Genomic DNA, 15058 nt, shown 5'->3' on the forward strand with positions numbered 1-15058 from the left:
TTTTATCCTTGATTTATCCTCCTTTGATTTACCTATCTTAATTTTGTTTTCCTTAGAATTTCTATTTTTTAAGCAATGTTTTTGACAAAATTAAAAAACTTTTGGCAAAAAAACCCTACACTAAAATTGATTAATAAAGTTGTATGCACTAAGTACAGTGCAAAAGATGGGTTAATCAGACCCCTTTGACCCCTGGTAAACCTAATGGCAAAATTTTACAAAAATTTTCAGTTACTTTATTCAAGTCCTACTTAGCCTTGGAGGCTTTCCTTACACTCTTGCTATTACTGTCAGAAAGTGTTACGTCAATTAATGTTGAGCAATTGCCATTTTCAATGGTTATTTGAGGAATTTGTCTGAGCTACTGATACCACTTTTTTCCTAGTTGATATTAAATATTCTGAGACTACATTCCTGCATATTATAAGGGTATTCTCCTGGATTCCTCTAGTAATCATTAATTTTATAACAGCTATTGTAGCTCTCAACCGATTCTGAGTTCTAATTATAGTTAAGTTCTAAGTTTGTTAGCCTGTAGTAATTTCCTGTTCTGTCTTTTTTCATTCTTCCCAGTTTACACTTTCTCATTTCTGGCACTTCATTCTTGATTTGGTGCTTCCATTATTTTTAATTGCAGGGGAGGGCTAACTCCTGATTTCCTGGTAATTTTATCCACTTCTGTTCCAGATGCCAAGTAATCTGTAAACCTGATTTATTAATTAATTTATTTATTTAGAAATCATCACCCAATACTCATAGCTCATCTGTTCTTCCTCCAACTATCTCACATTTCCACAGTTTTAAACCTGTCAGACACCAAGTTTGCTTGCCTATTTTTGTACATCCCTGGTAGTATGTCCTTAACAACTCCAAGATGAAGTGCTTGACAGATCTACTTTACTCGGCCCAAAACCTCATATCTTATTTATATAAAAAAATTAAACTCTTGGAACTTATGGACCTTGTTATTTAAGGACTAAACTTTATCCTTAATAATCTTGATAGTTACAAGCCCTTTTTCAAATGCAGTACAAGTGCTACTGATCTTATCAAACTGTTGGCTTTTCATCACTTAAATAAACTTTTTTAGATCCTTCTACAGGTTCCTTATTCTACAATGGGAATGCAAAGTTCTGTGAAAGATGTCAAGACATCATCAATTCATCTTCATCCAACTATCTGAATAAAATCTTCCACCAAACTTCCATATCCCCATACTCTACACCTTGAAGAGAAGTTTTATGTTTCTTCTGTCACTTCCCATAACTGGAGAAAATTCCTAATCATACAATAGTCAAATATTGCTGCAATTGTCAAATTCTTCAATTTAACTTCTATCTCAAAGTTCATTTGATATAAATAATTAAGAACAGGTGTTCTTAATGTTCTCACCTGTTCTATAAGGCAAATGAAGCTGATCCTGACTGCTGAGTAGCTTGTGGCTGCACACATTTGATTATGTTACACCTAGCTATATTTACCTCTTGGAAGATAAGATAAATAAGTCCTTTATTACTAGCTACGGTATGTTGTAGCTAGAATGTAACAATAAATATTGGCATTGCTATTGTTTTTATATTTCATTACATAGCAATAATGAATTTGGAGACAAAAATGGCTCTATAAAAACAGTGTATCAGCAGCATTCAAATTAGAAATAGCTACACAAAGAAGTTTATAATCCCTTTCCCCTTTTTCATCCAAATTTGTATCTTCCCTCTAAAATTTGGGTGAAAAATACTGCAAATATTTAATACATGGAGGCTCAATAAAATGAAAACGTATCTCTTAAGACAACATATATTTGTGAAGAATGCAGATCTGAAGCTGTAATGTGTACATCTTGTAATATCCTATATCTGCCTGGCCATGTTACAGAAATAGTTAAGAACCCAGTAACTTCATGGCCTTGTATTAATAAGAATGAATTATAAGAAATACAAGAAAAAATAATTAAAAATTTAAAAATAAATAAGCTTTTTTTTTTTTTTACTCCTACTGTTTTTGCCACCTTTATCTTTACTTCCATGTCTCCCAGGCTACATACGAAAATTGTAGACTGAGGTATTTTTCAGTTCTTGCTTGGGTACAAGAGGTGAATTTCAGATATTGTAAAAGCCCTCATAAAAATATTAGAGAATGGTAATGCAAAATCAGTCTGGGAAAAAATAAAATAAATTCCCAATCTCTACCAAGACAAAACCTATGCTTAAAAAAATTATATTCAATTAAGTCCCTTAATGTTAAACTCAATAATGTAAATGTAATGAATGTTTTACTAGTCTAGAAATATGTTTAATCATAATGCTCATTGTTTAGTAGTAGATTTGACACAGTGAGCAAATGAAAAATCTTGTCACTAAGTATACTTAGTGTTTTTAACTCTAAATCTTGATTATTTCACAATGTTCTTCCATAAGAAAAGACTGAAAAGTCAGATGCACTTAGTCAACAATGCACAGCTCCTGACCTTTTCTGTTTTCACAGTTTTCGCAACTTGTACTTTTAAATCTCTCAGTGTAAACTACATAAATACTTAGGCCCAACATGGGATGTACAGAAAGAAGAATGACTGGCTGACCTACGTAATGTTTTCTTTTCCACCAAACCTATTATGGTCAGGTATTTTCTTGTCATTTTGCAGGAGACTAAAGTTATATCCAGGTGCAGGGTATGAAGGTAGACGTTAACAAATAAGCTGGATAATTGCTCAAGATTTTTCAAGGGAATGCTTCTAACAACTCAAACTTTATATGAAACAAGAAAGTTCTAATAGAGTCAAAACAAGAGCTTCTCTTCCTAGATAAAGCAAAATAGTAAGAAGCCTATGTACACAGTCCCCCCTATTTCCCTCTTATGTATTTTATACATTTGCATTCATACAGCTTTCCTGATTTTCTCAAACTTTCTATTCTACTTCCTACTATTGATAAAACAGATTCTTGCTATTAAAAAACAGAGAGCTAATGATAACCAGTGTCTTTCATAGCTTAGCCTATTCTTCAGTGGAAAAAATAAAGGTACCTATTTAAGACTTACATTAAAGTATCTAAAGCTTGGTAAACCAATTTCACCCTAAGAAAAGATTGTACTTTTGTTGTGTGAGAAAGTAGAAAAGAATACAGTGAAGAAAATACAAACAGAAGGAGCAGCTCTTCCTGCTAAGCATTTTTCACTCAGGATTACAGATCCCCACACCATATAACCAGTAACCCAGCCCAGATCCTCTGAGAGCTCAGCTGGCTTTTCAGTTATCACATTCCACCTATCACGAAAATATTTATAATACCAAGGAGAAACCATGCTCTGCAAAAACTGAAAGGCTAGCCTTTTCTTGCAAGCAGAAATGCTATCAAAAAACACAAAAAATGGAAATAAGAACCTTTGGAAGGCAGAGCTCTCCTGCTTTAATTAACATGCAATATTTAAACTCTCCCTTTGAAATCCAATTTTGCCTCTAGAATTTAGCAAAAGAGAGTTCATTTCCTTAAGTACAAAAAGGCTTCCTTATCCCTTATAGCAGTCAGAAAGAAATGAGAATCATATTATAAATAAAAAATAACAAAAGCATAGCAAGTTGATGAATCAAGAACCTCTGAAATTCTATCACAGGTTTAGCTGAAGGCAAAGCACAAGAAAATAATTTTGTCTGCCTTTCATAGCCAGAACTTTGAGCCAGAAAGAGAAATATTTTCTGCATCATTAGGTCTAGGCTCTCACACTTTCTGAAGTCGAAGGTACAGAAAGAGAGCACATGTACACAAAAAACCAAAAAGTCAATAATACTACTTTTTATTAAGTAGATGAATAAGTAAGAACAAAAGAGAACTTTTAAAAAAGAAAATCTGCAAAGATCTTGAGAAAAAAAAAATAGCACCTTTTTTTTCTTTTTGAATTAACCTTAAAATGAAAAGTGATGAGAAAGGAAAAAGAATAAAATCTTACATCATTCGTGTTAACGTGCCAGGCCATGTCACCATAGGATACCAGCTGACCATTCACATAACAACGTATTTCACTGTTTCTCCACCGATTGTAGATGTGTACAATGCTTATCATGTACCACTGGAAAGACATGAGAAATCAGTACACAGGGGCAGGCTTTGTGCTATAAAAGATAGAGTTAATGAATGGCATAAAAAATAAGAGGCCAGTCTCATAAACTTACACAAACAGATGAATCCTTGCAAACACATAAAATTGAAATTCAAGTCAATGGGACTTCAAGTCCTGTCAATAGAACTGTGCCTAAATGTAATATTGTACCTACCTGCATTCCTTTATGGGATTAGAGGTGAAATTGCATACATACAATTTAATTTCAACACTATTCTGTAAAAAAAACACAGCTGAGTTTTGATAGGAAATCCAGAGCTATGTGCTCTTACCTTAACAAATTCATAGCACATACCTCTGTCTCTGCAGCACAGCTGTCTATCAGAAATTACTAAATAAATAGAAAAAATTTACAATAGCAAATTTTACAGCCCAGTTTAAGATGTCATCCTGATTGTTTGCTTTGATATTTTTCCTCTATTCTTTACCATTCCACTGATTTTTGGACAACTTTCATATAATTAAAAATGCATTAAATAATCAGAGAAGGCACCACAATTAAATGCTTCCATGTACAACTGTGGTGATCTTTCCCGTAATTTGTTTAACAGGAATCATTATGTCCATGACAAAGAAGTTCAAGAAGACCTGTGGCGTCTTCTTGCTTGGGGACATTAGAAAGATAACTGGAAAAAATCCAGAGCAACCTGATCTAGGTGTCCCTTCTGCAAACAGCGGAAGAGACAAGATGGTCTCAACACATCCCCTTCCAATCTTATTGACTCTGTGAAAATGTCAGCTTGTCTTAAAAACGTCCTTTTGTCTTCTAATAATTTGGAATAATAATTGACATTTTCACCATCATTCCTTTCTTGGTATCTTTTTCAATTACTATATTTTGATTTCCGTGTTCAGATAAGTCCCTCTTTTTCAAAGTAGGGCCCTTCTGCAACCCTTGGGGCTTGTTAACTCTCTTTCTGAGCTGGGATAAGTAGATACAGAGCCTACTCATATAAAATTCTGTCTCTCTGTATCAGAGCAAATAAAAGCAAATGTTCTCACATGTTGATTTTGATATTAGACAAAGCACAGAATTACAAAAAAAAAAAAAAGCATGCAGCAAAATACATTTTTACAATAAGCACTACAGCAGTCGTTGTCAAGTTGAGCTGTGTTCTGTTACATGTCTATAATATCTCTAGATATGAGAACACATATTTTTACACATCTGTGTCCAGGTATTAAAAAATATTTTTTCATTTTTTCCTCCTTAAAACCTACAGCTAAGAGAAGATAGAAAAGTGCTGCTGATTATACAATGATACCTTAGAGTATGTCATTTCTTGAATTTCAAAGCAAATAGACTTATTGAGCAATACTGGATTAAAGAAGTACTGCTCCAGATTTGGCTTCTGAAGTCATGCATGGCAACTCAATTTTTTTTTTTTTCAAAGAACCATGAACAAAGTAATTTTTGTAAGTCACTGTCAACCTCAAAAAAAAAAAAAAATCAAAAAACCTAACTCAAAACTCCCTAAGCAAATTTCATTTCCCATTTTGTAACCAGATTCTATTTAAGGAAGGAACACTCACCATAAATTCAACAAAATATTCACAACTCAATGTCTAGACATGTAACTGCTAATCAGAAACTCAGTGCAAACCACATGACTGGAGCTTTCTTTTCATCATTACTTCTTTTCCAAAGCTCCACACAACCCAACATAAATCTCTCAGAAAAATATTCCCATGTTCCCATTCCTTCAGTGGTTAATTTACCAATAATCTCCACCAAGTGATGTTGATTTAAAAAATTTTCATCCCAACAGCAGGCATTCTTTGTGCTGGTTCTATTCAAAGTTGTGCCTTTTGTGTATTTATTCGTATTTCCAGGTATGACACTTTTGTAGCAGAAATCAGCTGACAACCCCTAAGCCCCAGGTTTTATCTATTTATCTTCTGCCTGTGACTTTACTTTTCAAGGGCTTTAAAACCATTTCTGAAAACATACCAATTTGTAAGACTGTCTCTGTGTGTAGCTGAAGCTTACTAGATGACTCATTCATCATTTGGAAACAAATAATTCATTACTTCTTTTTAAATACTGTCCACAGAGCCTACAAGGAACTAAAATGAGAAATGCTATCTTGGGAGAGCTTTGGTGTTCACATCAAAATTTAGGGGAATTATATAAACTCCTTATTATAATAATTTTTTCCCCCATGTTATCCCCCATACATGCTCATGCAACTTCTTTTAGTTCAAGCCTAATTTCTTTCATGCAACTTTTCTGAATCTTTAGCTGGGCTGCTATGTCAGACCACTACCTATGCCTATTACTCTGAACCACAAGCCAAGTTCTAAAACAACCCCTCAGCTCTGATCTTGAATACACATGCATACACAAACATGCACACGAAGTCTATCCTAGCTCACTACAGTAACTAATCCAGTAAAATACTGCTTTTTGTCCTCCTACCCTTGAATTAACTAAATTTACGCCTTAAGTGGCAATATATTTTTAGCCGGGAAAGTATTCAAGTATTAAAAAAATGGTTTACTCTTTGTCTCGCATTTGTCACTATTAATCTAGCCAAAATGACTAATGTGGGTTTTCAAAGCTAGTTCCTAAATAGAAGATGACAAACTCCACCAAGTCCCTGATGCAGTCTTAGCAACAAGAAAATAAAAGTCCTTCTGAGATTTCTGCTTGCTCACTTGATTCATATCCTTCCATCACTGTATTTTAATGAATATAATTCTCTTATCGCATAATAACATAATTTCTTTTAAGGCTTTCAGATGAGTATAATGCCTAAAGATTTTCAGAAATCCACGTAGTGTGTGTATCAACTGGCTAACAAACTTGTTCTTATGCAAAGTGAGACTCTTTAAAATAATTCAGTGGAAGCAAGGGAAAAAATTCCAGTGCAGCAGTGCATTGCTTTGTCCCAGATACATTTATCTATGTGTTTTCTAATCATTCCTTTACATTTTCCTAGCTTCTATCACAATTTGATGGCAAAGAAATCAAGTGTGATAATATCTAATTCTAAATATCAGAAAGCACATTTTCTAAAATTTGTTTTATTTCCCATCTAGAATTCCTTTGGGAAAAAAAAAAATTTATAACCCAATTGAAATTTTGGCTTTGGAACTAGGGGCTGCCTACTCTAAGGTTCTAGAAATTAATTACTATGTCTTATATAGATTTCTATATCTCTTCTATTGACATTTAAATTTGAGACACTTCCTCTGACTCATCTCCATTGACTCATCTTGTAGTAAACAATGATGGAATTAAATAATTTAGCTTTTTTGCCATGTTAATATATTCTTCAAGGTTTCCTATTAAGCCTCAGTCATCTAATTGGCCCTATGAACAGGAAAAAAACCTACTTGTCTAATAATTTGCATAGAATTTGCTATAACTTTTACTTTTCTAAGTACTCTTTATTTGGATGCAACTTTGACTTCCTGAACAAATTCGTTTTACTTACAGTGGTCTGTACTTTGCTATTTATCTATGCTCAGGTAAATTGTAAGCAGCTTTTAAATAGTCTATTGGATTTTTTGATTAATGCTGTATTTGCTTTTAGTATTTTGTAATTTTGCATTTAGGCAATCTCTCTAGCATTAACAAACACTTTTTTTTCCTAAGAAGGAAAGGCAGATTTTTGCAGTTCCTTTGAAAATAAAAATCATAAATCCTTCATATACAGCATATCCTGCATTTTTCACAACAAATTCAAGCAAGAGTCAATGTCTGAACTCTCTGAAAGTTACCAAAATAAATAAATCTAAATGTATGTGGTATTTAAAAGTTTGAACACCTTTACCAGTAAGATAACACCCAGTTTATTAGTATGCTTTCTGATCTTCTCCAATTCATCACAGATGCTATAACCATCCTTGTCATGTGGCTAACAATTTAATTGAAAAGTATGGTTTTCCTACTGAGCTGCTGATTTTCAGAGCACAAAAACAATTTTATATATTGTTACAATTAACTTATTTACCTGATAAGGCTGTCTTTACTACAGGGCACCATACTATGGCCAAGGCCTGCCCCACTATCACTCATAGCTATAACTACTGATGGTCAAGTCCACAAAGCTTCTGATACTACTATTATGTCAATAATCTGATCTAAATAAGACATTCCAGCTTCTTTCCTTTTTATTTTTTTCTATGATATGTAGAAGCAGCCATCCATGTATGCTTCATAACCTCTTAGTATCTGTGTCTCACTTATATGAATGTTCTTTGCTCATGCTAAACAGGCTTTTTTTAATTTCTCTATCATTCTGTATCTGAGGACACTTTTCTACTACAAACAAACCAACCAAGTTGTATGATCTCACACACAATTTTTCTTCAACTTTTAGTTGAAAAAAATCCTTTTTTTCCCCCTAATATTCAAAGTCAGTAATACAATTTTCTTTCAGATTCATCCTTCAGTTTCCTTCCCCATATTATTTGCTCAAAAATGCACAAAGACCATGCCTCTCTCTGCTGTAACAAGAGCTTCTTTAGGTAGTACTAAAAGACACTTCACTATGCATTGTTTTTACTGCTGAAACCTGTCAAGCTTAGTCACCAACTGCTAAGTCACTAAGTCATATTCCTACTCCATAGCACAGTACAATCAGAGAGATGAGGCATCACACACTAAGTATTTCCAGGATGTGGAACTTATTTCTGTCTCTGCTACAGTTAAAGGTGCTCAGGATTAGAAACATACACACAAAAAAAAGCTGTTTGCTCTTGACTACACTGCTTTCCTGTTACAGTTTTACAAGAATTGATGCTGATGCTGAAACTCAAGGGAGCAAAAACCACTGGGGGTTACTCACACAAAAAATTCAGTTTGGAGTCCCAAAAAAGCAGTAGACATATTAAACATAATACTGCCAAAGTTAGTTTATCTCTGTTGAGATGTCAGGCTATTATACTACACCCATATTTTCTATTTGGAGATATGATAACCAAATTTATCCATATAGTTTTATAAATGCTTACATTTACAATATTATTAAAATACACCAATTGAAACGTAAAGTAACCACTCGGCACATGTTAAAGTTATAAATTAAGATTACACATTATACTGTGAATGGTGTCATATGACATAGTTAACAGCAGGAAGACCTTCACGTGAACATAGCAACTCTCTGATCTGCCTACATAAAGCTTTTGACCAGGTGACTTGAATTTATCATTTTACTGTGACTCACCAAAAAATTTTTAAAACCCTCAAAACACATTATTCAGAAGTTTATTGAAGATGATGCTTCTGACAAATCTATTGCCTATGTCTGTAAGCAAATAGCTAGGGAATGGTACATCTGATGGCAAAAATCACACTTCTTAAGTTAGCATTTGGACAGTTAGCTGCTTTGTAAATGAGGACACATTTTTTGAATACATACCTACACATCCAAATCTTGTACAGTGAAACCAATGTCATATCTAAACAACATGAAGAAAATCAATTTTCATGTTAAACAGGATAAATTTTGATTTGTAAGGGCCAGGAATAGTATTTGACAGGTTTTATTTCCTCCACTATGAATTATGTACCTTAACATACACATGTGGACACAAGTTAATGATGGAAAAACATATATTAAACCACTTGAAAATATATTCTAGATTATTTGTTTGAAATATTTTCTAAATCTGACACATAACCCAAAGTGTATGAAGCATGAACTTTGGGATATGTGAAAATAACATGGGAGTTATATTTTGATATACTTCAGCAGATCAGCTGATTTTGATTTGAAACTGGTATTCATATAATGAGATACACAGGTACTAGCATTTCAGAATTAGTCATTTTTATTAAAACAGCAAAAGCTAAAATTTTCCAGAGCTGGCATAAAGAAAACTAGTCATATGTATTAAAAATTAACAAAAGCATATCTTGCTAAATATGAAAAACTATTTCCTCATCAACAAGTAAAGATCAGCTAGATCCCAAAAGCTGACTATCAATAATATAATACAAAAGTTAACAATTATGTTTTTTCCTGGATTCAGATGTGCTACTTTAAACTAAAATTCAACTGTCATCAAAATACTTTTCTCGCTATAAAATTGAAAAAACATGAAAACCAGAATTGATTCACTCCAATACACTCAGCAGATACGTTTATAAGTGGTATGCTAGAAAAAGACATTACTTTGTTTTAAGAAAACCGTAAGTTTCATGCTTGTGGGATAGTCAAAGCTACATGACTGTCTGGGGGTGACTTTATTATGTTGTATCCCATATCGCTGTTCTATGCCCAGAAATTAATTTTTTGCCTTTTCTGTGCCTTTAAAGTGAGCCTGAGAGGGGGGAGAGAAAAAAAACACTCAACAAAACTTTCAAAGCAGTTTACAATTTGTTTTCAAGGACACAGATACACAGACTCCTCTGCTTTCTGCGGTAGAGAGCGGAGGAAGCACCCTGCTTGCTTTCCAACCAGCTTTCGGCCTTTTTTCCCCAGAGGGAGACGGAGAGTTGAACTTTTGTCTTCCTGGGACTTTGGGGTTTTTTTCCCCTTTTTCTCTGCTGGACTGTTTTCAATATCAGAACATATTGGGACTTTTCCACCGAGGTGGAGGCCCGGGAGGAGGGCCCACCCCGTCCCAGCTCCGAGGAGGAGGAGAGAGGCTACCTACGGAAGGACTCTGAAATTTTCCCAGGTTTTCTCTCTACAGCAAGAGGTTTCATTATTTAGCATTATTATCCTTTTCCTGTGCGTTTGTTAAATAAATAGTTTTTATCTCTTTCACTTTCCTTCAAGGAAAAATTATTTTTTTCCTGAACCTGGTGGGGGCGGGATGGTTGTAACCTGCCTTCTCTCAGAGGATGTATTTCCAAATTTGCCCAAATTGGCACAATGACAAAATTAGAATCGGTGATTTTGAGCCACAGACACCAAGAGAAATAGTAGAACATTAAGCTGATGTGTGAACAATGGCATTCTCTCCTAAAGAGATTGGTTTCTCAAAAAAAAAAAAAAAAAAAAAAAAAAAATCAAGAACTAAAATTCAATATACAAATTCTAAGCCCATAAAAAAAAGAAATGAGCTTCATGGCAAAATATACACAGACTGATATCCATGACAAACACATAATGCTTGCTGCACAGAAAAGTCAACTAACAGCAATACTGAAGGCCGCAAAATCATTGTTCCCCTAAGACTACTAGGCATAGAGTAGAAATAAACACTAAAATGATCTAGAGATATAATCAAGATTTACTATGAAAAATGAGAAATCCCGAAACAGCACTGACATGGAAGAAAGTTCAGAGCCTTATATCATATAAGACCTTGGCCACAAAGCTACCACGTACAGAATTTTCAGAAACAGAATGATGGTATATAAATAATAGCCATTTTACAAGTACTCAAAACTCTTCTCTATCTGAAGCTAATTAAGCAGTAATTTGAAAAGCAAACTGACTTCATAGAAATGCTATGCTATAAATTATTACATTTTTCTTGAATTGATTCTGAACTGTAACTTTGCATGACCACTAGAGCAATTACTTATAAATACAAAATTATTAGTAATACTACGGCACTAAAGGGATTTTAGCCCTCATCCCAGAAGCACAGTGTCAATGTTATTCATGTTATTCAATGTTATTCTTTACTGTAAACACCACTTTGCTTACCTTGCGTGGCTGAAAGTCATACTTCACACAGTGCTGGAAACCTTTGCCTTTTGACTTCAACGACGTAACTATTAAGCAGTTGCCAACAAAATGAGCAGAATACCCAACACCTTTGCTAGTGCGGAAACTGAAAAGAAAGAATTATGAATGAAATTGAGAAAAGGGGAATTATTGTATAATAAAAAGGTCCAAATACTACTTTAAATTGCCATGAAAAAGAAAATAAATTTGTACCTGGAATGGTGAATCTAATTTTCTTCCACCATTCTTTGGGGAGCTACTCACCTTCAGCACTTAATAGATTCCAGACCACATTTTAAAAATCAGGACTTTTTTTTTTTTCTAAAATCCAAGACAGTATTATATCTATCATGTTTCACCCTCAGTTTCTTAATTAATCATCGTTTAAAATAACATATCTGGTTAAAGCTGTGAAGAAATATCCATTACAGAACAAGTGTGAGATGCCTTAGAATTTTGGGGGATTCAGAGAACGATGCAGCTGGTATGACACAAATTTGGATTCAAGATAATTATTATACACAGGAATTATTTTTCAGACTTATGAATTAATTTGCTAATGATCTATGAAGTTTTAATCATCTGAGTTGCGGATTTATTTTCATTTGTCAAATGGATAAAGGACTGCAATTTTAAGAAAGTAAGTTTAACAAGGATTTCCAAGCTTCCTTATGACAAATATCATAAAGAAAGATAACAAAGAAAGCTCATACATTTCTCCACTTATATTTGAAATCAAGAGCATTTTAAAGAGTAATTCTGGACTTAAAAACCACTTTGCAAAGGTAACTGGTGAAAGTTCATGAATGACATTCACAGAACAATTTAAAAACGGCAAGTCCATATCTACGGCTATGCTGCATAATCCCTTCTGCAAAGCTAAGTACAATGAAGAGCAGTTTGCTATCAACAATATGGAGCAACTTTATAAAGATTCTAGACTTTTCTTTAATAAATAACCAATGGTTGAAATACAAGGTCTAGATGGTGAATTTCAGCTATGAATTCTGAAATGAAGCTTTGTAAATATAAGAAAAAAGACACTACTCATTTTGAGCATTTGCACAAAGCCCTGTAGCCCACTAATTAATACTTTCTCATTCTCTTCATGTAGCTAACTTATAAAATAATTTTATGTTATTGCAATAATACTGATTTAAATTGTTTCTTTGTTGCAACATTTTCTTCAAACATTTTTACTAGTTTTTTTTCTAGGAATATTAAGAGGTGAAAGGTACACACAAACATCAAGTTCAAATTTCATCTTCCTTAATAGCTGCTGAAATTGTATATTTTTGGTCTACCCTACCACACACATATACAATAATGATTTTAATATGGAAAAATTTGCATATTTGTGGAGCTTATTCAATCTTCAGAAACTTACAGTTAAATCTGCATGTGTACATTATTTAAGGAGAGAATCAGATTTTCCTCTTCGCTCACCATCAAAAAAATAGTTGATAAACCATGACCTTACGAAAAAAATAAACTCTTTATAAGATAGGTGTTGTGATTAGACCCTGAGGTGATCAGGGCTTAGACATTCCTCTCCTATGAGGGAATTTGTAGACGAGGTAAAAAAGAGACATTCAAATTCTCAAATTTTAGAAAGCCACTTTTGTTTTAATTAATTAATTAGAATACTTTTATTAAATTTTAAAAACAGAGTAAACAGAACCGAGTAAACAGGAGTAATAACACCTATAGATGGTTTTTCTGCACCCTAATGGGTCCTTGCACACAAGTTTCTACTTCCAGTCTTGAAGTAGATATAGCATATATCTTTTTTTTCCCAAATTCAGGCTGTGTCTTATTCATTCATCTGCTTCTCTACATTGTACACAGTTCTCTCTCCCTTCAAGCTGTTGTGCTGAAAAGGAGCGTTATTCCCTGCCACTGCCTTTACAAAGTTTCCACAGAACTCTCTTTGTAAAAAAGGAAAAAAAAAAAAAAAAAACACTTCTTTAATAAACGTAAAATGGTAAAATGTCCTCTCTAAATAAACCTAAGACATAACCTAAGAATGAAAAGAAATATTACATGCTGTCCACTATCACTGATCTCAGCAGTGAAGATACTTCATAACACTGCCGTTCCCTTTAATCTTTTGAAGACTATTTTTAATCTGGATCATGCAATGATCTGGCTTCCACAATGACCCCAAAGGCAGCTATAGTCCCCAACAAAAGGAGCAGTGAACAGCCCTGTGGAAGAATATCACCCATATACATATACAATCTGCATTATCCATATACACAACCTGCATGACCACAGCACTGAATTCTGTACAATAAAATGAAGGTTAGAAAACCTAAAATACAGCTCTTACAACAGGAACAACTGAATGTGTTCTGAGATAGTTTGAGACTTTGATTTATCTCCTTAGGGCCTTATGCCACTCAAAGAACTTTTCAGCAGGTAACTGCATCTCTCACGATGCCAAATTCGTTTCTCAGCAATGTAAGTCATCTCTACAGTCTAAAATGGTTTTGTTTAATGGAATCCCATTCTGAAGGATATTAAAACAATACAGAGATTCACTACGTTCTGACATATGATGTTGTATTATTTCATTAGAGATGTCAAATATAATCTTTTATTTTAAATTAACAACACCCAACCATTGAAAATATCATGGTTCTACCTGATAAAACATTACCATTGTGTAAAATGTCTCCTACTACTTTGAACAAGAGCTAGAAAGCATTTTGAAATAAAGAATCTCTCTTGAATAAAGGTCTACATCTTTAAATTTTTTTCCCTTTCCTATCCTTCCTGGTTACTGGGCTGATTTTATCACCATTATGGTCAAATCAGACTGTTTCTAAAATTTTAAACACTGAGTTGTCATGTGTTTAACTTCCTGGAGTTCTGCGCACGAACATGAGAAAGCAATGAAATAATGAAAAAACTGCTAATTTCTTAGCAGGGCTCTTTGTCTTGGAATAGAATGAATGATTTTATAAACATTTATAAACTTACTCAAGATTTTACTGGTTTTCCCCTAAATTAATAAGAATTCTAATACAACAGTAGTTAAGAAACTGAGTATTCAAATGTGTTCTGTTTACTTCAACATTATACTATATAATATTAATCTTCACATTTTCTTTCTTGCCAGAGGTAATGTAGGCTAGGACTGGTCTCTAGGATATTGCAAAGAAATTTTCTTACCGATTACCTACATGTGCAGAACTTGCCACATCCAGAGATGAAATGCATGGAGACAACAAGAGCAGTACCATCAACAGCCATATGGTTTTATGAGCCTTAAATTACCTCCCATAGCAGCTGGAACACAA

At 33.6% G+C, this 15058-nt stretch overlaps 1 protein-coding gene across 9 annotated transcripts in view; it reads right to left on the reverse strand.

The window, feature by feature from the left end:
- Positions 1 to 15058, reverse strand: part of NBEA (neurobeachin) — a 388857-nt gene that overhangs the window by 360691 nt on the left and 13108 nt on the right. For all 9 annotated transcript variants that reach the window (XM_017731325.1, XM_017731319.1, XM_017731324.1 and 6 more), the window contains exons 5-6: positions 11733 to 11859; positions 3946 to 4065 (exon numbers count right to left, since the gene is read on the reverse strand). In XM_017731325.1, the coding sequence (XP_017586814.1) occupies positions 3946 to 4065; positions 11733 to 11859 (247 nt within the window). The remainder of the gene's footprint in view (positions 1 to 3945; positions 4066 to 11732; positions 11860 to 15058) is intronic.

Source organism: Corvus brachyrhynchos, unplaced genomic scaffold, assembly GCF_000691975.1.
Source record: "Corvus brachyrhynchos isolate BGI_N302 unplaced genomic scaffold, ASM69197v1 scaffold103, whole genome shotgun sequence".
NCBI classification, from domain to species: domain Eukaryota; kingdom Metazoa; phylum Chordata; class Aves; order Passeriformes; family Corvidae; genus Corvus; species Corvus brachyrhynchos.